At 35.5% G+C, this 24,115-nt stretch overlaps 1 protein-coding gene across 1 annotated transcript in view; it reads left to right on the top strand.

Moving 5' to 3' along the window:
- Nucleotides 1–24,115, top strand: part of ankib1b (ankyrin repeat and IBR domain containing 1b) — a 66,252-nt gene that overhangs the window by 12,969 nt on the left and 29,168 nt on the right. Inside the window, 5 exon segments of the mRNA XM_087286751.1 lie at nt 3,989–4,289; nt 10,067–10,249; nt 14,582–14,699; nt 18,882–18,959; nt 18,962–19,089. Coding sequence (XP_087142877.1) covers nt 3,989–4,289; nt 10,067–10,249; nt 14,582–14,699; nt 18,882–18,959; nt 18,962–19,089 — 808 coding nt within the window.

The raw sequence follows: 24,115 nt of genomic DNA, 5'->3' as shown, positions 1-24,115 counted from the left end.
TTCACAAGCTGCCATACAAAATGCTTACGCAGAAGTGCATCCTCTGGTGCGTTCATCCTCAGGATTGGTCTGCAGCAATAGACTTAAAGGATGCGTACTTCATGTCTCCCCTTCGGGCTCTCTCTGTCTCTGCAGGTTTTCACCAAGCTCGCGGAGGGTACCCTGGTGCCCCTTTGGCCTGCGGGACGATACTCAATACTCCATTATCTCGACTGGCTGATTTTAGCGCTCATGGGATCAATTGTTTATGCAAAGAGACAGGGTGCTTTGGCACCTCGACCTATTGGGGCGTCAGGTCAACCAAGAAAAGAGCATCTCTTTTCTCGGGTTGGAGCTGGACTCGATCACCATTTCCCGAGAGCACGCCCAGCTTATGCTGACCTGTCTGACATCCCACTGACATTATTCAGAGGCTCCTGGAGCATATGGCGTACGCAGCCACTATCTCGCTGCTCGGGTGCTCCATATGACTCCCGCTTCAGCATAAGCTTTACAATCGGGTCCTGAGTAAACACCAAGTGACTGTTACTCCGCTGTCTCGCCGCGCCCTCAGCCTCTGCATGGACCCTGCGTTTCTACTGGCCTGTGTAGCCTCTAGAACAAGTGTCCAGGCATTTCATGGTTTTGACGGATGCTTCCAGTTGCACTGAGGGGCCGTGTGGTGCGGGGATACAGATGTGGGTCTCTAGTAGGAACCTGGTTGTGATGGCATTCTAATCATCTGGAGCTGTTGCAGTGTATCTCGTGCTGTGCTGTTTTTTTTTTTCCACCTTATGGGGGTATCCGCTCTCGCCGCATGTCTCAGCTCGCTCATCATCTGCTCCCCTGGAGTCATACGCAGCGCAATCGCTCCATTATATTTTACCTCGAGATCAACTGTGCAGCCTATGCACTCTTACTGCAGTTTGTCTGGGAAAATGAAGACTCCACCTCCATCTGTACCAGCTGTTATAGGCTGTGCCTTTCTTTCTATCACAGAGATACGTGCGCTCTCTCGCTTGAGTTCCCCACTTGGCGAACACTAAACAGTTCCACTAGCTACACAGCTGGCCCTGGAGCCTGCGTAATACACATTTCTCCAGTGAGCCTACTCACACAGATACTGTGTAAAGTCAGGGAAGACGAGGAACACCTTGTGTATTGCACCTTGGCAATACACAATCAGACCTGTATTTCAACTCTCTCCTCGTGATGGCCCCTCCCTGGTACATCCCCTGGAAGCAGGGGACAGGCACCGTTTGGCCCCGCGCTCAGATCTATGAGGATCTATCCCCGCTCTGAAGACGTGGCGATGACGGCGCGCTGGGAAGCATCGCCTAATCATCTAGTTCCCAGATGCGTGATATGTGGATATTAATTCTATCCTCTTCCCCTCTCATACTCATTTAAAGATCTCTCTATGGGAAAGGTCTACTCGATCAGTCAAACCAGTATTTTAATATTTTTGTCCAGGTTGACAGCCCTGCTGGTAGCGTTCAAATCTGTCAAATGGGTGGTTATCTGGAGGCATTTTCGGTCAGCGAAATGTGGGCGTTTTTGGCCGTCCCACTCTCATGTTTACCTGAGACTCTGGCCCACATAGGTGCTCTAGGTTCCATCAGCGTTCTTTTAGCTACGTAGTGAACCTGCAAGCGCTGCCCACGGAGGAGGCAGACCCAGCACCTTCATTGCTGTTTTCTTTGAGCGCTTGCGTATTAAGTGAACCATACACAGCTTTTAGATCTTCTGAGCAGCTTTTATCTGTTACGGTAATCAGCAGAAGGGAAGTGCCGTATCCAAACAGAGGTTGGAACATACCCACTGATCAACGGATGCCTTCTCCCTCGCTTATCTGAACCACTCAGAGCACGCATCCTTTTGGGCGTTAGCACGCGGCACCTCTCTAACAGACATTGTAGAGCTGCAGGCTGGGCGACACATAATATATTGCAAGATTTTTTAATCTTGGGCGGAGCCGATTTCCTCATGTGTGCTGTGTGATTGAGAAATTTGGTTGGGTGTTGTAAAATACTTTCTGCACCATTCTCTCTAACACAGAAATACATGTGCTTTTTCGCTCTGTCAATAAAGTTCCCCGCTAGACGAACCCTGCACAGATTCCTCCGAGGCCCCCAGCATCTGACTCAGCAGAGGAGTCAGGCGCTGGCCCAGAACATTGTTGGTCTGCCCGCTGGTCAGCCCGCGTTCTGGCTATAAGTGCCTGCTATGTGCAATCCCCGCTGGCTATCCCATATGCTTATTCATCCACAGTGCAGTCCCCCCTCAGTGGCGGACCCATGTCTTCCCTCACTGCTAACCATCCTATATTCATATGTGTACTCCCACTTCTCAGGGCTAGTCCATATGCATTTTTGCTACAAGGTCCCCCACTTGGGCAGTAGGTGGCTTCCGCAACGTTCTTCCTATGGGGACTGCATGCTTTCCCAATCTACTGTCATATTAATTCATAGAAATTAACTAGACACATTGCGTCTCCCCAAAAAGTATATCTAAATCTGTAAATTTTCTGTTGAAGTGGGATAAGTAAGGGCCAGGGAACATGTTTCATGTTGGAATAACGCGCCTCTGTTGATGCAGGTGCGCTCATGCTCTCTCTGCTTGGCATAACCTCTCATCGGAGGCGAGGTAAGGTTCAATCATTGTGGCGTTTTCCATACATTTCCCCATAGTGGAAGTTTTCCATATAGCATTGAAGTTCCCCTCCCGAAGGGGAACGCTCTGGTTACTAAAGTAACCTTCATTCTCCGAGGGGGGAACAGAAAGGCTATGTTCCTTTGCCACATTGATTGCCCATTAGCTGTTGGGGTAAAAGCCTCTTCAGCTAGAAAAGGATGCTCTGCTTAGCACGCACTGTGCTTTTATTGCTAAATTGTACAAGCTGAAGCTGCCAACTCATTGGCCAGTTCAGATGATTGGCTTTCTGAACGAAATCACCCATAGTGAACGTTTTAACCACATAGCATTTTCGTTCCAGTTTTGCGCAAAAATGTAATTTGCTTTTTTTGGATGTAAGCATAGCTTCTGTCTCGTTTTTAGTTTAACTATATAAAAAAATCTTAGATCAAGTTAAATATTGTTTTGTAATCAACTTCAGAATAAACAAGAGTTTTTTTTTCTTCCTTAAAACAAGTAAAATTATCTGCCAGTGGGGTAAGTAAAATAATTTAGTTTTCACATTGAAATGTAGATATTTGAAGTAGAAAGAAAACACATTCTAAATGAGAAAAACATTTTTTTATCCAAATAAATACAGTGATTAAATACAATTCTGTAGATCTTGGTTAACAGTAATTCAGACTGAACATTGCTTATCTTGTGATGTGACTATTGTAGATCTGCACATTGCAACATCCATGATTAAACCATATATTGTATAGCCCTATATGGAGGAAAATCTTATTTGCGCAAATAATCAAAACATCATAATGTTAGTCATTTAATCGCTATATTGATCTGTATCAATGTATTGTTACAGCCCTAGTGTTTTTACATGCGGATTAATGCTGACACTACAGACAATGGCACCAGTTTTTGCTGGAAATATTCTGATTTAAATGATTGAAGTGATACCATTTATTAATCATGTAAACTTCAGCATAAGATTTAACTACTGAATTAAACGTTCTTTTGATGACTATTAAACTGCTTGTTAAAAAGAAAATGTCAATTAATAAAAAATGCTGGTCATATAATTGAGTACTTACAATGGTTCGTACTTTTTGTGAGGCCAATCATGAAACATTTATATTCAGAAAAAAGCTAGTATAGGTTTAGCCTACATCAAATGTTTGTTTATTTTTATTATTAACCTAACAGACTGTTTGTCAAGTTTTTATGAGTTATTTTGTTGGATAAAGGAATTTGAGTTTATACATTTTATTTATTTCTATTTTCTATTTACAAAGATTACATTATTAGTAATAATATTTGTTGAAAGACATCACATTTGACAATTTTTTCATAACTCCCATTGCCATTTATTTCGCAGGTCCTTCCTCTTCAGCAAGGATGGGAACCCCAACAAGCGCAACGTGCACAATGAGACGGCTCTACATGTGTTGTGCATGGGGCCGCTTATCCTGCTCTCTGAAGGGGCTCTGCAGCCACGACTGGCCCGACCTTATGAAGATGAACGCAGGAGAGCTGAGTGCCTCCAGATGATCCTGAAGTGGACTGGCGCCAAACTAGATCGTGGTAAATATGAGAGTGCTGACGTCAGTGCCACCGATAACAAGAAGAACACACCACTACACTACGCTGCTGCCTCAGGGATGAAGACATGTGTGGAGGTACATTTATTAAACACTACTCTTGCTGACGTGCTTACACATTGGTTACATATCGCAAATCATTTACACATGAATTATTTCCTATATAGAGAACAGGGAGACATTGATAAATCATCACTATATGCAAAAAATGGCCTAGCAAGGTAATTTTGATCTTGGAATAAAGGCAGATTGTGGAGATTATTCATGATTTAAGTTTTTATGAACCATTTTTGTTTACCCTTTATACAAATGATTGTGTTAGTTAGCAGACAAATAACAATGACTGTAAAAAAAATATGGATGACGCGACAGCGCCCTTTCCCGTTGAACGCTTTGAATGCAAAATGCCTTGTGACGGGCACAAACTGTTGATAAAAAATGCTGAAATTAGAGCCTGGACATGCGCAGAAGGGACTACCTGATAGAGCCAGAGGCAGAGCCGCTGAGTCAAACTTGCAACCAAACGCTTGTACGTCATCCAGGCCCCCCTTTCATTTGACCACCCGTATCTGACTGTAACAAGGGCTCGCTGATATAAATATAAGCAGTTACATTTAAGAACACATAATAATATACTATTTATTAAAAAAACTGTGTGATGTAAGCAATTTTTAGGCTATACGTTAGACTGCAAAATAAACTATTTATTCATACACTTTAGCATAATCAGACTAGGCTATGAGCAGTAAAATTTGAACAATAACATATAAACAACATTCATTTTTGGAAAGGCTTTTATTTTTTATTAGCTAAAACAGGACCCAAAATATACACACCATGTACAGCTATTTGCCATGCGGGAAAAATTTTGCTTTAAAAACATAAATACAGCAAGATTTCTAAATGTCAACATGATATTTACACATCCCATCCCTGCACTATATAAAATAATCCTTATCAATTTGTACAAAAAACGTAATCATTTAACTTAAACTTTCAGTATTGATACATAAACTGATATGCACCAGCTGCTGCAACATCGTTTGTATATTGTTTATTATTTTCTTTGCCTCCGTTTTCGATGGTTTATTCGATGCCATAATTATATCAGGCAAAGAGGAATTTACATTCATTTTAATGTTTATTAGGTGTATTAAAATAAAAGCCACTGGTAAACGATGTATATAAATAATATATAACATTTCAGTGCAAACTGAGACACTTGGTTCATTAAAAGACATCTTTTGAGTTATGCAAAGTTCAACAAGTTAACAATATTTTATCGAATTCTTCACATGTGCTGTTTGTGGAGTTTGAGCCGATGAATTATAGGTCCCAGAGTATACAGAATAAATAGGGTCCCATTATGCAAGTATAATAGTTACAGGACAAAGTTTGTGTTAAGTATGACTTTTAAATGTTTAAAATAAGCTTATCCTGTTCACCAAGGCTGCATTTATTTAAGTAAAAAATTCAGTAAAAATTGTGAAATTGTGAAATGTTTTTTTCAACTATAAAATAAATGTTCAGTAGTTTATAATTCAATTTAATAATTTATTCCAGTGATTTTAAAGATGACTTTTCAGCTTCATTACTCCAGTCACATGATCCTTTAAAAATCACTTTAATATTAGTTGTTGTTGTTGTTGTTGTTGTTGTTGTTGTTGTTGTTGTTGTTGTTGTTGTTGTTGTTGTTGTTGTTGTTGTTGTTGTTGTTGTTGTTGTTGTTGCTGCTGTTAATAATAATATTAGTAATGGTAATGGTATTACAAGCAATAATGACTGTATTTATAATTTCATTTGAATCTACATACAATAAGTTATAAATAAATATTTAATAAAGAAGTATTTAACAATTTAACATTTTTTTTGCGTTTTATAATTGCTGCCTTGATGAACATAATAATTTCCTAAAAAAAACATGGAAAAAAAAAAAAACTGACCCCAAACTTGCCCAAAGTCTTTTGTTCCTTTTTCAATTAAATTTATCAGTGAGCAAAACAATTAAAAGAATGGCATTGGTTGACATAACAGAGGGCAGTGGGTGCACATTGTATTTTTTATTACTGTTTTAATGGAACTGTATGTATATAAGGAGGTATTTTTGGATTATATTTTTTTATGTGTATGTCTTATGTTGTCTTGTGGGTGTCTATGCACAGCAGAACTTTTCTCTAAAACAAATCTCTCCCTAGGGGGACAATATATTTTACTTTTATCTTGACATTTAATGTTATCATTAGTGCTGGGCAACAATTAAAATTTTTATTGTTAATTGGGATTAATTGCATAATTTTGTTCTCTCGCAGTAATTGCATTCTTATATGCAAAATTCAATACATTTAAACGTAGTGCAATGGGCAGTTTTATTTGAAAAAAAAATGGTATATGAAAAAAGTGCAACAGTGCAATAACACTTTAAACAATTGAGGTGTTTTCTTTATAGTAAATCAAGTTAAAGTATTTCCTTATCAACAGTTAAAATATATTTGGTATTTTAACTTAAAACCTAAGTAATCAAATCTAAACCAAATCTGTTTTCCACTGCCAGGGCATTCAGTGATAATTAAGTGATCATTACATCAGTGGTTCTCAGTTGCTGTCCTTGCACCACACTATTCTCTGATGACCAGTTTGATAGATGAGAGCTTTATGCATGAACTGTTATTAGAATTACAGGGTCCACTCCTCTACACAGTGTTTACTATTCCTTACTGACCTCAGTACAGGAAATTTGACTTCAATCTAGGATGTTCATTCATAGATTTACACAGCGTCACTGCCTACAGTGTACTGTATGTATAATAATATGTTGAGTTCACAACCAAAGCAAAATTAAAGGTGCTGTATGTATGTTTTTGAGTGTTCTAAAGCATACAAATACCATAATATGTTTGCAGATATTTAAGAAACATGCTAAGTGAACATACTTGTTTATCTGAAAAGCAATGCTATAGTCAGATATTCTGCTTTGAAAATGTGTTTTCAGTGCTGGAATGCTGTAGTTGTTTCGGCTATTTTAACCTTCCCAACCTTTAGCCAAATATGTTTCAACATTTCAGGTTGCCTTGGTAGAAAACCGCGTATTTCATTCATTAATTCAGAATGGCACTGAAAGCATGCGTCCGTGACCGAAATGCGACCTCCGGTGGACAGTAGCATACTCCAAAATGAGAAGCATATTCAGTTACACATGAGGTTAATAAGCAAATTTTATAAATGTTGTGAACGTAAACATTAGGTGAGCAGGTTGCATTGTAACTCTGTGTCCTAACAACACGCTTCATGACGAGATACACAGTGATTAGCAATTTGGCTGTTTGTACCAAAGGAAACACGACAGAAAATTAAATGCAGCAATTCAGAAGCACAGAATATGCACTCACGAAATGGTAAGGTTTATAATCGATTTAATACATATTAACATTATTGAATGTACATGCTAAATCACTTATATGTGTTTAGTTCTAAGGTTCAATTTCAAACGGTTTATTTTATTTTCAAGATCTGAGGTAAACTATCTGCGGCTGTTTTCAGTAGTATGGCAATAAATGTCATGTAAAATGGCATTCTAACTTGCATTATCAGCATTTAACTCGAAATAAGGCTCATGAAGAGTATCTGATGTGGTCATGGTCAGTTTTCTGTTATTTACCTGTGAAAGCTGTTTCTAATACATCAATTTGAGATGTTGGTTAGGACAAAAACATAAAAAATATTCCTTCTATCATGTGCCGTTGCTTTTATTTAGAACATGGTTTGACCTGCGCTTGCATTTGTTTTGATCCAGGAATGCAATACCTAGATAACCACTTGGTGTCAAACTTACATAATGCACCTTTAAGTGTTTGTGTGAGTAGGTTACATAAAAAATCAATGCGCATAAATATAGGAGATAGGGCTGTGCAATTAATCGAAAATACGATTTCGATTTTAGCTTCTAACGATTATGGAAAAACAATTAATCAAGCTAAACGATTATTAACTTAGCGGCGCGAAACACCGCGTGCTTATGTGTGTGTGTGTATGCAGCGTGCAGAGCGCAGCCAGCACACACATCTAAAGTCATCTTAATGTTAGCGCTTTAATGGTCAAATCAGTGTCAAAACGCGGTGTTTAGTGATTATTCATATTAACCCTCATTTGTGTAATAAACATACTAGTTGAGAATCAAAATACGTGAAAGAGAAACCATTAAAGTGAAAGCGATGTTCCTTGCGCCGCCTGTTTTCATGATTGTTAATCAAACAACAAAACGAGAAAATCCCTTAGTGCTTTTGACTGAAGGACTTTTGTATCTAAAGTGTTTTTCTTACAGTAAAGATGCTTAAAGCACAGTTTGTTTTATATTTTTATTCTATTGTATTTATTTCTCTTTCCTTTGCAGGATGGAAAATAATAATCTAATAACTGATTTCTTTCATCTTTGCTATGATGACAGCACATAATATTAGACTATTTTTTAAAATTCAAGCATTCAGATTCAAAGTGCACTTCAAAGACTTAATTAACTAGGCAAGTCATTGTATAACAGTGGATTCTTCTGCAGACAATCAAAAATATTTATTGCTTAAGGGGGCTTATAATATTGACCTTAAAATGTGATTGAAAATATTTAAAACTGCTTTTATTCTAGCCGGAAAAAAAAAAAAAGCCTTTCCACAGAAGAAAAAAAATATTATAGGGAATACTGTTAAGATTCCTTGCTCTGTTAAACATGATTTGGGAAATATTAATTCAAAAAAAAATTCTCAGGAGCACTAATAATTTTGACTTTAACCGATAATCGTTTTGAATAATCGTGATTACAATTATGACCAAAATAATCGTGGTTGCGTGATTTTTCCCAAAATCGAGCAGCCCTAATAGGAGAATACATCATGTGTAAATGCATGACGTTTGTTGCAAACTCATCTAATTGAGTTGAATTGAGTTTACTCATCTAAATCATGCCTCAACCGTGTCTTTCACGCAACTAATTTAACTTGAGCAGAAAATTAGCTTGAAGTAAAAAACATCCTGCGAAAGACATAGGGCAAATATCAGCAAAAGGTTCAACATCAACAGTTAAAAATAAGATTTTGAAGCACATTTGGTGCTCGATGAGGGTTAATTTTAGTCACTGGTCATAAAATGTTACTATATAATTTCTACTAAAAACTGCTAACACTATATTAACTGCACACAAAAAATCATTTATTAAGAATTAATTTTTCATTTGTTAAGCAATAACTTCAATAATATACAGAGTTAGCAGTTTATAAGTACATCTACATATGCTGTATATACAAACGTTTAATGTGCTTACTATTATGTTTTCGAACTCTGTTAATGATAAATGTTCAACTTGCTAAACTAAGTATTGGATTATGTACAAACCAGTTACCTTCATCTTATTTTTCAGACATAGTAAAAGTTAATCTATATTTTAATAAATTCTTTATTTACACAAATTCCAGTTTTGAGCTCATCTAAAGTGAGGACTATTAAATTAAAGGATTAGTTATGTTCTAAGCAGAAAAAGGAAATGAACGACAAGGTGATTCAGAAAAAAAAAATCTAATATAAATACCAACATACAAAAATGAAAACAAATAACTTTGTGGTACATTTACTGGAACACAAAATCTCTAACTTGACAATTGTTATTCCCATCAACATTTCATGAAAAAGAAACCTGGCAAAAAAAAAGATTCACTTTTAATAAGGAAGCTCTGAAAAGTGTGCTATGTTTTCATGGTTCACTCAACACCTCGAAAGATCATGGAAAATTAGATTAATCATTTCATGAACTCTTTAAGTCTATTGATCTTTCCATTGTATCAACATTGTTTCCATCTTGAATTTCTCTGCAGTTTCTGGTGAAACGCGGCGCTGATCTGTTTGCAGAGAATGAGAACAAGGAGACCCCGTGTGACTGTGCAGAAAGGCAGCACCATAAGGAGCTTGCACTCGGTTTAGAGTCTCAAATGGTCTTCTCCACTGACCCCAATGCAGAGGATATCGAGGCAGAGTATGCAGCCTTGGACCGCAGGGAGGTGAGCTCTCCAAATAAACTCTGGAATTTCTTGTGACGTTAACATTGGCCACAAAGTCCTGGTGTAGAGATGAGACAAATTTTAATCATAATAAACAGTTGAAGCCAAAATGATTATGAATTAAATAATGTAACCCTACTGCAAAATTTCTGTGATGTTTAACAGAGAGAATATATTTTTTGGACTCATTTTTAAACATGATAACTTTTAACTAGGGGTGTAACGATACACTCAGCTCACGATACGATGTGTATCACGATATAATGTTCACGATTCGATATGTATCACGATATTTGGAATAAAAATTGAAAATTTAACTGAAATGCAAATTTTACCAAGTAAACAATTTTTTATGTATTTCTTTTGTTTCAACTTGTTAAACTGAACCTTCTTTAAGAAAATAAACTAAACAGGCCTGTCTCTGGAAAATAAAACAATTTAAAAACTTCTTAAAAAATATTATTGAAATGACAGAGACAAAATAAAGGAACAATATAAGTAAAAGTGCAAAAAAAAAAAAGCTTTCTATTCAATTGAATTTAACAGTAGGAGCTTAAGGCTTTGCTTGGTCACTTGTGTTTTTTCTGTGTGCAAAAAAAAATCCACATTTCCAGGTAAGCAGCAGTTCTATAAGATAATCCTGAACTTATGTGTATCTGTCTGAGAGGTTTTTATGGAGGGCTGTCTTCATGTTGGGCATGATGAGTGACAGGGTGGCCGTCTTTTCATTACACAGGACAGTCGTGACTCTTTTCAGCAGTTTAGGCAGGTTTACTATTTCTTCGGCTTCGCTGATGTCGGCGCTATCAAGTGTATCATGTTGACGTGCATTTTTGTGTACCTCTGTACTTAAAAGGGTTAATGCTCGTCGTATTCATAACTCTAAAATGCGATATGATTGTTTAAATAATGTGTACGTTTTCGGTTTCATTTCCACTGCTAAGTGCTGTTTATACTTCCCACGCGGGCTCCTGAAAGATCACTCTGTTCCACAAACTGAATGTTGTTTACTACTTTATTAGTCACAACCTGCAGGTTCTGTTCACTGAAGCAGACGCGCGCGTATGGCAAGCCGTTTTAGCATTTAAACCTTTGTTCTGACTATCCATAAATATATTTAATTCATATTTAATTAAATTCATTTAGAGATATCTCTAATTATATTTTGACTAGTCGAATTATAATTATGACTAGTCAAAATATAATTAGAGATATCTCTAAATATATTTATGGATAGTCAGATCAAAGGTTTAAATGCTAAAACGGCTTGCCATACGCGAGCGTCTATCATCCGCCCTCTGTAGTAACAGCTCACGTCTTGTGTGATTTTGCGTCCGCCAATACATCATTATATGAAGACAGAATGATATTTTAGGGTGAATTGTACCTTATAAATACAGTATGTGACTCTTTCAACACCATTAGGAGGTATCCATGTCGCTGTGCAAAGTATGTAAATCACTGTGAAGACTTTAAAACTTAGGATGTTTGACCCAGTATGCGTGTCAAAAAGCGGACGAGTCTAAAGCAATGATTGGACAACCAAAATGTTGCCAGACGTCTGATTTTGAGAGGATGGGCCATCCTCTATTTCAACTCCACTCATCTTGGTCTGCTAACATTACTGCTGCTGCAATCTGAACTCACGTGCGACAGCAGGTGGAACGTAGCTCACGTGCAAACAGCTCAACTAATAAGAGAAAACGGACGTCATATCGTAATCAAATCGTCATAACGCCATGATGCATATCGAGACATTTTTGCATCGCAATAAATCGTACAACGATAAATCGTTACACCCCTACTTTTAACTTAATTATTATTACTTTCCATCCAGTTTTAATAACTAAGTTTTTATACCTAATGTATTTAGTTTTTTTTTTTTACATTTTTTTTACAGTTTTTAGTAGCCCAAATATAAAATTAAGTAGTCCAAATAGAAAATACATTATCTATTAAATAAAAAAAAAACATACATTTATAAAATAAAAAAAATATATAATGGCATTTGTTATATGCTGCATGTTTATTGTTTCAGGTTATTTTGGCAACTATAAAAACTTTCCAGAATATAACAGGGGGTTATTTTTAAAATAATAACAACAATAAATAATTATTCAGAATGTTTCCTCATTCATTCATTCATTCATTCATTCATTCCTTTTCGTTTCAGCTTAGTTCCCTTATTAATCAGGGGTAGCCCCAGCGGAGTGAACTGCCAAATATTCCTGCATATGTTTTACGCAGCCGATGCCCTTCTAGCCACAACCCATCACTGGGAAACACCCATACACTCTCATTTACACACACTACGGACAATTTAGCTTACCAATTCACCTATACCACGTCTTTGGACTATGAGGGAAATTGGAGCACCCGAAGGAAACCCACGCCAACACTGGGAGAACATGCAAACTCCACACAGAAATGTCAACTGACCCAGCTGAGGCTCGAACCAGCGACCTTCTTGCTGTGAGACGACAGTGCTAACCACTGCGCCACTGTGCTGCCCCCTCATGGTTATTTTTGGTTAATTAATGTATATAACAAAATTTCAGTAAAATCAAATCAGTTGCTGCATATTTGATTTTGCTTTAGCCAAATAAAAAAAAAACAGTTTTAAAATGATTAAAAGTGGTAATCTCTCTGATTTACAATGGTATTGTATTCCATCTTTCTGTTGATTGTCCCCAAAAAAAAAAAAACAGATTGTCCAAACGCAGTTCTCTTGAGTTTAACTCAAAAATGACCTCTAACCGATGACCTAGTCTATCAATCACACATTGTTTGAGAGGTGGTGGTGCAAGATCTTTAAATATTTTAAACATTAAACAAACATCAGTATAAAGTAAGAAACTGTCAGATGTTTGTAATTTATGTTGTGCAATACAGAATAAATATCTTTCTCTGTGTTCAAAAAACTAAAAAAAATTAAAATAAAACTGGTTTGAAACAAGTAAGGGAGTCAATACTGAGTGCATTTTTATTTTTGGATAACTGCCCCTTCAACTATCCCTTTAAGGCAGGGGTCACCAATCTCGGTCCTGGAGGGTTGGTGTCCCTGCAGGGTTTAGCTCCAACTTGCCTCAACTCACCTGCCTGGGTGTTTCAAGTATACCTAGTAAGACCTTGATTAGCTTGTTCAGTTGTGTTTGATTAGGGTTGGAGCTAAAATCAGCAGGACACCACAAGTTTGTTGATCCCTGCTTTAAGGGCAATAAAAAAAAAAAAGAAAATTTCCTTTTTCAAGCCGACAATTGTTTACCAATCCAGTTGAATAATAGCAAAAAGTAAACTGAAATCATTAACTTTAACTGTCATTAACTGTATTCTCTCTTTCATAACCACAACTATCTGATCTGCACGTGCTCCAGCTTGCGCTTGTTCGTGAAGACGAGTGCAGTCGCATAAGTTAAACGCTTAATTAAACGGTTATTTATTCACAGTCTGACTGACTAACTAACGTATATTGATCCTAATATTGAGTAATAAAGATTTGCTATTTTAGATTTCGCATTGGTTAGAGCGACCTCATGATTTGAACATCATGATGTGAAACTGTTTGTTTACGAACTAAAAGAAAGACATGCCCTTTTTAACTATGAAGTTCTATACAATTCTGAGGTAAGAAATGAATGTATTTTTGTTTGTTTTTTTAATCGTCTCTGAATAAATGTCATGTTTAAAAACCTTAGATACTTTATTAAAGTCATTATTTGGTGCTGAGGACATGAAACATCTGTGACGTGTGATAACACAAATCTGGATGTTCACTTTAAGCTGCTATAGACACATTAAAGGGATTTTAAACACAACACGTATAAATACTAAATTTGCATTGTTTGAAACACTGTGTTATTTAAGAGGTCATTGTTTATATTGTGGCTTTTATCAAGAAAAAAAGTTGATTTATTGCTGCCGAATCAGCAGCACAGCACACACATAATTATAAAATTTTTGAGTGAATGTAAAGGCATTGAAATATATATCTTTACTCTCACTAGCCCTTCACGGTAGCCCGTCTGGAAAAAGCAAAGCCCCAGGATGTTGGGTTACTGGATTTTGCGAGCCTTGCTTAATTAGGTTGGTTTAGGTTAACTGGGCAAGTTATTTTAATTAGGGAAGTCATTGGACAGCAGTGCTTTGTCTTGTAGCCAACTGAAATACAATATTTCTAAGGGGGCTAAAAATATTTAACTTAAAATTGTTTAAAATGAAATATTTGAAATGAAGTAGGCTAATAATTTTGCCCTTAACTGTATTTACATTTTTAAGAGTTTGAAATAGGCTGCTTTTTTTGCTGTTAACATGTAAGCAATGTGTGTGTTTCAGTTTTATGAAGGTTTGCGAGTGCAGGACCTCAGGAGACTAAAGGACATGCTTATTGTAGAGACTGCGGACATGCTGCAAGCTCCTCTCTTCACTGCAGAGGCTCTTCTAAGGGCTCACGGTATGATGTTATGTTGTGCACTCTGTGGAAATATAAATTTCTATCAACTAATTCCAAATGAACAGTAATCTACGTATAACTGAAAAGTTATATTCTCTGGTTTTTAATTATATAATTTCATTAACATCCCCGCTAGGAGGGACATTTAACCTTTATCTCTCTCACTACAGGCTAAGCCAGTGATGCAAATGCTTTAAACGACTCTTTCTTTGTCTTCGGGTGTTGCTTTTATGCTACAGAAACCCTATGTTGATTAACTTGTGTGGTCAGTAGCTGGGCTGTTTTTTAACACCTATGCCATGCTGACTCCAACTCTTAATTTGCATGCTCTGTTTAGCCATATCCCCTCCTCCTAAGAACACAATATAGCCATGAAATCTTTTGTCTCAATTCAGACTATTTTGCAGACTTGTGTGAGACTTGTGAGAGACTTGTGAAAGAACTTGCAGACTGCGGACCTCTAGTAGGCTCTTGCAGACACATTGGACACATCTTAAAGACGCTGTATGACTGCAGATTAACCAACACGTCTCAATAAAGGAATTCTGCTTGTTTCGAGTCTCCTGGACTGGGTTCTCTCTTCTTTTCATTCATTTATTTTTTTTTTACAACAACTCGAAGATATTTTGATTGCTATTGTCTGTTGTCAGGCCCTGATGTAATTATGGGTAAATGTGTTTGTGAGTACTACAATCATTGGAAGATGAAAACTGGGCTTGTTTGAGGGACAGCTGTGGGAAAGTATTGTATTTGACATAAACATTATCAAACAAAAAATAGTTTTTTATATGAACATAGGTTGTGTTAACCTAGCATAGACTCTCTTTAAGTGTGTGTTTTAAGTTCAGATAATTTTTTTTTACAATCAATTTTCATTTGTTTTGTTTTGTGTTGAGTATTATTTGGTTTTGGTTTGTGTACTTTTTGTTTTGCATTTTACCTTTTTATTAGGTAAGGTTTTTGTCTAGTTTTTGTTTCACTTTACTTTGATATTTGTTGTTCGTGTGATCTAGTTGTATTTTTTTGTATTTCTTTTGCTTTCTTTAAAAAACAAATTTTGTCCAGTAGTTTTTTGTTTGTTTTACGTGGGTTTTTGTTCTTTTGTTTAATTTACTTTTAATTATTATTTTGTTTTGTGTTTGTCTTTTTGTTGTTTGCATTTTGCATTGGCTTAGTTTTTTTGTTTTGCTTTTTGGCTAGTTTTTGTTTGTTTTTGATTCAATTTGGTTTGTTTTTTTTATTGTTTTTTTGTTTCACTTTGGACGGTTTTTGTTTGTTTTTTATTAAATCTACTTATATTTTAAATGCTTGGATTGTTTTTGTTTTAGTTTTTTTTTGTTTCACTGCTTTAGTTAATGTTTATTTGTAAATATATACTTTTCTTTTATTGTTTGCATTGGCACAGGCTTGTTAGCCTTTTGTTTTGTTGTCATTTTGGTTTTTGTTAGTTTTGTTTTTGTGCATGGGTTTATGAATGTTTTGCTTTATTTCCTTAACATTTATTTTTGTTTGTTTTTTATTTTGTAGTTTGTCTTTTTCTTTTGTAATTTTGCCAGTTATAAAAGTGAAAAAAATCTAATGGAGCTTTGACATTAGTTGTTTTAACAATGAATATAAACTATTGCAAACATATTTAAATTAAAATGAGAACTAAATGGTGACTTCAAAATTAGTTGTGGGAACCAAGAAAATAAGTCATGAGGTTAATTTCATACTTGTGAATGTTTTACTTTGGCACCATTGCAGGATTGTTCTTCATTGAAATCCTATTTAATTTAAAAAGCTGACAAGGCATATATCTTGATTTGAATGTTGACAAAGCTTCTTTAAAAATGATGGTTCTGAATATTTAACACAAGGGCACGAACTTTGTGTGTGTTCCATGCAGGCCTACTCCTGCATGGAACAGATATATTCTGACGCATCCCTACTAGTTCATAACTGAAAAAAAATATCTTCATGTACTTTTTAAAACACCCGCGGGTATGATATTGTCTCTGAAGAAATTCTGTTAAAATGAAATTCTTTAAGGTGTTTTGCTGTATAGCATAAAAAGCATTCAAGCTCGCAAAGCAGACCAAGATGTTTCCTTCTTCTTAATTTTACAAGAGCACTCCTGTTTAGAGCTGCTAAACTCTCTGGCACAAGACTCATAATTGGATCAGTGCTTTCTTTAATAATCTCCAATTATGTGAGCAGGCTGTCTAGCAGGCCTTGTTCCAGATGACTAGAGCCCATGGGAGAAAAGGGCAGAGCTCTGATTCATGCGCGCTGCTATTATTTCCACGGCCTCTCTGGAGACAGCCAGCCCAGGCCCAAATATGCAGCCTCGCTGTGTTTTAAACTTAAATCCAAATTCACACTTTTGACTCCTAAAATTACAAGAGTAAATTTAGTAGATTACAAAACAGTTGGAGTAGAAGGATTGTGGCTTTTTGTTTGGGTTATTTCTTTGTTAGCTTTTATTTGGATGTACTTGGTTTTGTGGTTTGCCATAGACTTTGAACTGTTGAATCGATTCTTCAGCGTCTGAAGTTTAGTTTTTAGTTTTATTATTGGCATATGTTATCTTTTTTGTCATTTCTTATCTGTTTTTTTTAAACCTGCCATCTTTATTGATGTTGATCGACAAGTTAGTTTGTACTTAAGTTTATGTCCTTTTTTATGTGTCACCAAACCACGTTGTAGCCTTGAACTAGAGAAAGAGGAACCCTTGTTTTGGTTGCTGTAAACTGGACCTTAACTTTTTTCTTTATTTATACTTTTATGCATTTAATGTTTATTAGTTATTTCTAATCGCATGCTTCACCTCCTTTTTGTTTCTCTCATGTAGAAGCCAATGTTTTGATAGTCTTGCATTTTTTTTATGTTTTTTTAATACTATTTAAAAAATTCTATTGATTTCAGTTAATATTTAGTTTGTTTCAATAATTGCATTGTGTTAGATTAGTTGTTATCTTGTGAACGCATTTCTATTTCGTTTTTATATTTTTAGTTTTGTGGTTTTAGTTTAGTTTCATTTTTAACTAATTCATTTAATTTAGTTTTAATTTAAGTCTAAGTTTCGACCACAGCAAAAATGAGTGTTTACACTGCTTTCATTAACTCGTGTGCTAAATTTGAACAAACACTCCTTACAAATGCAACAAAATTATGAAAAATTCAGTCAAACATCTTAATTTTAAAGATGATATATGTAGTTAAACATGCTTAGTTTTTTTCACAGGTGGAGAAAAGTTTTTATTTTTAAGATGTTTATGTATATATTACTTTCTCTTTTCATCACAGAATGAGTGCTTAATTTTCTGAATAAAATAATATTTTTGCTAAGTATTATTTTGATTCAGTTATTGTATTTTATTTCAGTTGTATTTCAGGTTGTTAGTTATATCTAGTTTCAGTTTTTCACTTATTATGAAAATTCTATATTTTCAGTTAAAGAAATATTTATTGATGAATTGTTTTAATCTTAGTTCACTTTGTTTACTAAAATAAATTTTGTAGGAGTACACCAACCATGACTAGTAGAGTTTTATTGCTATTGTTGTTTTATTGTTGGCAAACACGTTTTCTTATATCCTGTGCAAAAACAACAACACAACAAAAGATTTTTTTTTTCTCTAATTGTTTTATATAAATAAAGCTTGTGTTTATCTAGTATAGGCTCTCTAAGTGTGTTTTTAAGTGATTAAGCATTTTATTTTATTTAATTTTTTTATAGCTAATTTCCATTTGTTGGTGTGTTTTTGTTTTGTGTTGAGTTTTTTTTCATTTACTTTAGTTTTTGTTGTTTTGTTTTTTTCTTTTGTGTGTGTCTGTTTTTTGTTTTTGTTTACCTTTGGGTTTGTTTAGTTTTTTTGCATTGACTTGTTTCTTTGGGTTTGGGTTAGGGTTTGTTTTGCGTGTGTTTGCAAATTTTTAGCCTTATTTTCTTGACATTTATTTTTGTTTGTTTTCTATTTTTTGTCATAAATTTTTTTTACAGCCACATATTAAAAATCGATTATCGAGGATTATAAAAAAATTTTTTATTTAATAGAGAACTTTGAAATGACTGCTTTGTTGAAATGGTTGAATCGACTGTAAATTCCAGCAGAAAAAGGGATTTGATAGGTGAAGGAGTGTGTATTTTTAGAATTGCTGTGACTCCTCATGAACCCAATTGTCTTTTTTGACATTTAGACTGGGACAGGGAGAAACTGCTAGAAGCTTGGATGTCTAATGCTGAAGACTGCTGCCAGCGTTCGGGTGTTCAGATGCCCATCCTCCACCCAGAGGGTACAACACCTGGGACACGCTGCCCTCACCCCGTACACCTCGTACCACCCGCTCATCCATCACCTCCCCGGACGAGATCAGCCTGACCCCTGCTGATGACGATCACTCCCTGGTGAGGGATCAGATTTGGTCCGTTATTTGTGTTTTTTACTGGTTATTTTCATTTTTGCCAATATTCTGCAATGGTATGGCCATTGGGATTAGATCTAGTAAGATTAATAATTAAGAATGAGAGTGTAATGATCATGCATTTGCACAGATTTTTTATTTCCACCATGAAACCAAATTTTTTACACACAAATCTTTCAATCTTCTATCCTTAGCTCTCCCTCACAATCCATCATGCTAATAGCCTATAATTTATTATAATGGATCATTGCTTTTTTATTTTCTTTGTGGCATAAAAGTTGCTAGTTACAGCAGAAAATAAACATGAATGAACAGCTTGAGTCTCATCTAATCACTTAATCAGAGTTTTAATCATGGAAAGACATCAACACAACAGCTTGTAAACATGTCATGTAGCATTACATTTACCTCATGGAAGCCATGTAGTGTCTACAGTTCGTTGTCCACATAGTGTAGAAGAGCATGTTGCTAAATATTTGCTTAATATTAGCCTTTTTAAGTATTATTTATTAAGGTAATGGTGTCTATTTATTTTATATATTTAAATCTTTCATGTAGAGCAGTTATGAAAATCACTTTGTAAATTATTATTTCAGCAACGCAATAAATGAGAAACCTTTTTTTTTTGTAAGTAGGATTAGATGTTAAAGAGAATGTTCACTCCAAGATTACATGATGTATATATATTTTAAATAATACCTTTTAAAAGACTTGTGTTGTAAACAGCAAATCATACAAAACAAGAACTCAAAACCAACAATATTCCAAAAATTGGGTTCCACAATTTGAACTGTACTTTATTTTGACTGTATTAAACAGGTAGATTTGCTACATTACTCTTTACATAGGCTGTATTCTCAAACTCAATCCAAACGAACAAGAAAGACAAAAAAAATTAAAATAATAAAACACATTGTTTTTGACATTTGATACTTTTTTGGCAACTGACTATCACTGATTAATATTACAAATCACATTAGGTAAGCTTAAATTTTCAGTTTCATGAGTACTGCTGAAATTTGAATCTTTAACCTAATTTTCCTGCATCCTGTGCTTTTGATATTCAGAGATGTATTTTTGCCTCACTTTATGAAGTGTCTTATGCATAATTTAAAAATTTGTTTAAAAAGTAGATTTTCGCATATACGTGCAAACAGTTCCCAATATTGTTTGTATATTTTTAAGTGCTTTAAGGGATTAGTTTACCCAAAAATGAATATTCTGTTATTTTTTTTAATAATTATTTTCTTATTTCTTAACAATACAGACATAACAAAACATTTTCAAAAGCTACAAAAAGAAAATAAAACAACACAAAACAATGAAGAGGACAAAAAGCTCAGATTACATATAAAGCAGGACTACCTCACATAAAACAGATTAGAAAATGGGATAAAAATATCTCTTATTTTTCAGATACCAATACAGTTACAATATTCCTTTTAGCATGATAGGGCAAAGAACGGGTTCCAAGTAATCCAAATATGGAGTCCAAATTTTGAAAAAAAATCTGTTTTTTGTGTAAAACATGGGTAAGATGTTCCAAAGCAATCACCATAAAAATGATTTTGTACCATCCTTTAAGTGATGGACATTTATTACTAATCCAAATAAGTAAAATATTTTTACTTGCGGCAAAGGTTAATATATTATACAATTGCTTATAAGCTGATAAAAAATGTGTCCATTATGTATACCCAAAATCAGTGAAACTAGGTCAAAATCGAAAAGTCTGTTATTGAATACTCACCCTCGTGTTGTTTCAATTCCCAATAATTTTCAGAACACAAGTTAAGATATTTTATAGAAAACATGAGAGCTCTCTCATCCTCCATCGACAGCAGCTGTCATAACCCATTCAGTCCAGAAAAGAAACCAAAACATAGTCAAAACATTCAGTATGGCTTGAGTGGTACGATTCAAAGCTACAAGAACACTTTTGTGCACCAAAAAAAGTAACAATGAATTTGTTCGCCAATGTCTTTTGTCAGATCATGGTGCACGTTTACTACAGACAATTCGACCTTTGCATGTTGGCTGTTGGCTCTAATGGCAATATGTCATATTGCCCATTATAAATGCACAGCTTGACCTGACGTGGAAGAGAAGACATTTAGTGAACAATGTCATATCTACAATTTTTGGGTCCGCAAAATTGTTCATGGAGCTTTATATGATTACAGTTGAACCACTGAAGTCATACTGAATGTTTTTGGTTCTTTTTCTGGAATTTGGATGTCTTGTGACTATTTCTGTCTATGAAGGATGAGGAAGCTCTTGGTTTTCTTATAAAATATCTTAATTTTTTTCCAAAGATGTACAAAGGTCTCAGAGGATTGGAACAACGTGTGGGTGAGTAATTAATCATAAAATTTTCATTTTTGAGTGAACTAATCCTTTCAGTGAGCTTGGGTTCATGAGTGATCAGATACAGTTACACAATAGTTTCTTTCATGTATCAATACAGACATTGTAGTCTAAAAGTGGGTTCCTTCAGTGCATTATCACCACTTTCTCAATAAAGCCATAGTTTTAGTCAGGAACAAACCTGATAATCATTGAATAGGCATGAGAAGTATTAATAAACATCTTCTCAGAAGATCATGCAGCTAGATGTGATTTTGTTAAAGTGTCCCTATTATAGATTTTTGGATATGATCTTTCAAGTGGATGAAAATGTTCAGCTAGGTTTTAAATCTAAAAGTGCACCAAGCATAAAGTTCTGGGCTCTCAAAACGAAGAGTCAACTCTGAGTCATTAATATGAATCACCCTCCTAGTGGATATTTAACCAATTTGTAGTGTGATGTCTGAACGAAATATTGCCCACCCACTTTCTGCTCGCACAGACCTGGAAAAACTTTACACCCCTCAAACACTGTAGGGGAATGTGGGGGATGAAATTGCGTCAGGACGCAAAGATGCTGAGAGAATTTTTTTTAAGTGAAGTTTATTTATAAACTAATTTCGAGAGGAGCACGCGCTTATGATTTATAGCACCTGGTCCACATTAGCTAATGCTGATTCACTAATCAGACGACTCCTTAACCACTAATAATAACCAGAGTATCTAATCTCAACCATCTTCTTCTTGAACAATCCTCCCTTCCACCTCTACTCCTCCCATTTCCTTGTCAGGGCAGCACGGAGGCCTAGTGGTTAGCACCATGGTCGCACAGCAAGAATGCCACCTGCTCGGACACTACCTGGCCAGGTCGGCGTTTCTGTGCGGAGTTCGCATGTTCTCCTCGTGTTTGCATGGGTTTTCACCGGGCTCTCCGGTTTCCTCCCACAGACCAAAAAGATGTAACATAAGTAAATTGACAAATCTAAATTGACAGCATAGACACTTCACAGCATTTTATTCTACTTCCAACATTATCAAGCAGAGGAGTACTCGAGACCTACCTGAACTCGGACTTCCCTCTCGCCCTGCAAGGCCCGCCCTCAAGAGGCTCTGATTGGTCAGCTAACATAATGTGCTGTGATTCGCAGATCTGCTCCACGTCACCAGGAAAAGCATCACACCCCTACAAGCATGCCCTGTGCCTCTGCTCTGTAAATATTGTCAGTCAGAGTAGCTGTTAGCTGTATCAGTTTGAGCCTGAATCAGACAGAAAATAAAAAGGACACAGCTGAACCTCATGCCTGCTCTCTAAAATAAAATATGTCAAGTGTCTTTCACATATTTGGAATAAGCATGTGTAAGTAATATGAAACGTACCCATATCGCTTGCGAGTTATTAAGGGTAATTTAAGATGTAGAACAAAAGGAAAGAGGTTGCAGAGAGAGAAACCGCAGCGCTGATGAAGGTTGTGGGTGTTTACAGGGGTTTGATGGATAAATAGAACTTGTAGCAAAATTAATAATGGTGCCAAACAGCATTTCCCGTTGTTTACATCCTTGTTTACATCTTTGCTATAACATAACATTAACGCTAGAAAATGTGCATGTAATAGGTCAAATTTAACAACAACAACAACAACAAAAAATAATAATAATAATAATTCAAAAAAAGCTCTGTGGAAATAGCTGCGTTTGGATGGCAATTTAGCTTTCCCTGCTATAACATTACAGCACCTCTGGCCACGATCTTTTGCTGCGCGTGGTGAATGAGCGTAACCTGAAGCATTGGTGATCACACTAGCCTGGATGTATTTTTTTGCAATTCCCAAACTTTGTTCGCTGTAGGCTTTGCTAAGCTAACTCTGTAAAAGTCAGTGTCTCCCTTTGCATTGAACTTTGAGTGTTTTACATTCAGAGATGTTGTGTATGTACACACAGCTACATCAACTAAAGTTTCAAATATGATATCGTAGTGGAGTTGTTTTTGGTACAGTATATACAGTGGTGCAAAGTAACTAACTACAAATACTCAAATTGCTGTAATTAAGTAGTTTTTCCCCAGGAATTGTAATTTACTAATTAGTTTTAAAAAAATGTACTTTTTACTTTCCCTTGAGTACATTTATAGTGCTGTAATGGTACTTTTACTCCTCTACTTTTCTTTAACCTGCAGTCACACTCACTACCTTATTTTATCTTGTCTATGAGGATTAGAAAAATCAGTCCTGCGAGTCCAATCAAATAATACATAGAAGGTAAATCGTATCATAATGAACTACCTCAAGACATGGGCAGTTTATAATTGCAGCAAACTGTGCTGTGTACATTGAAAGTATTTAAAGTGTCCAAGAAGATGTCCAATGTCTTTACAAAGCATTTTGTTTGGAACTGAAAATCGAGTTGACGTCAGAACTCAATGTCAAGCCAACGTCAATGTCCAAGGTCCAACGTCTAATGATGTAACAGCTTGATGTTGTGTGGACATTACCACTATTGAAATTTATCAGACATTGGATTTTCGTTGCCATACCTGACGAATAAATGTCAGTATTTAACGTCAATATGAAGTTGGTTTTAGATGTTGGGTTGAATTTGGATTTTTGTTACTTTCTAACAACCTAAAATCAACCAAATATCAACATCATTTGACGTCATTATTGGAC

This window comes from Danio rerio, chromosome 16 (assembly GCF_052040795.2).
Source record: "Danio rerio strain M-AB ecotype USA chromosome 16, GRCz13ab, whole genome shotgun sequence".
In the NCBI taxonomy this organism is placed as follows: Eukaryota; Metazoa; Chordata; class Actinopteri; order Cypriniformes; family Danionidae; genus Danio; species Danio rerio.
This window is presented reverse-complemented; position numbering and strand designations above follow the sequence as displayed.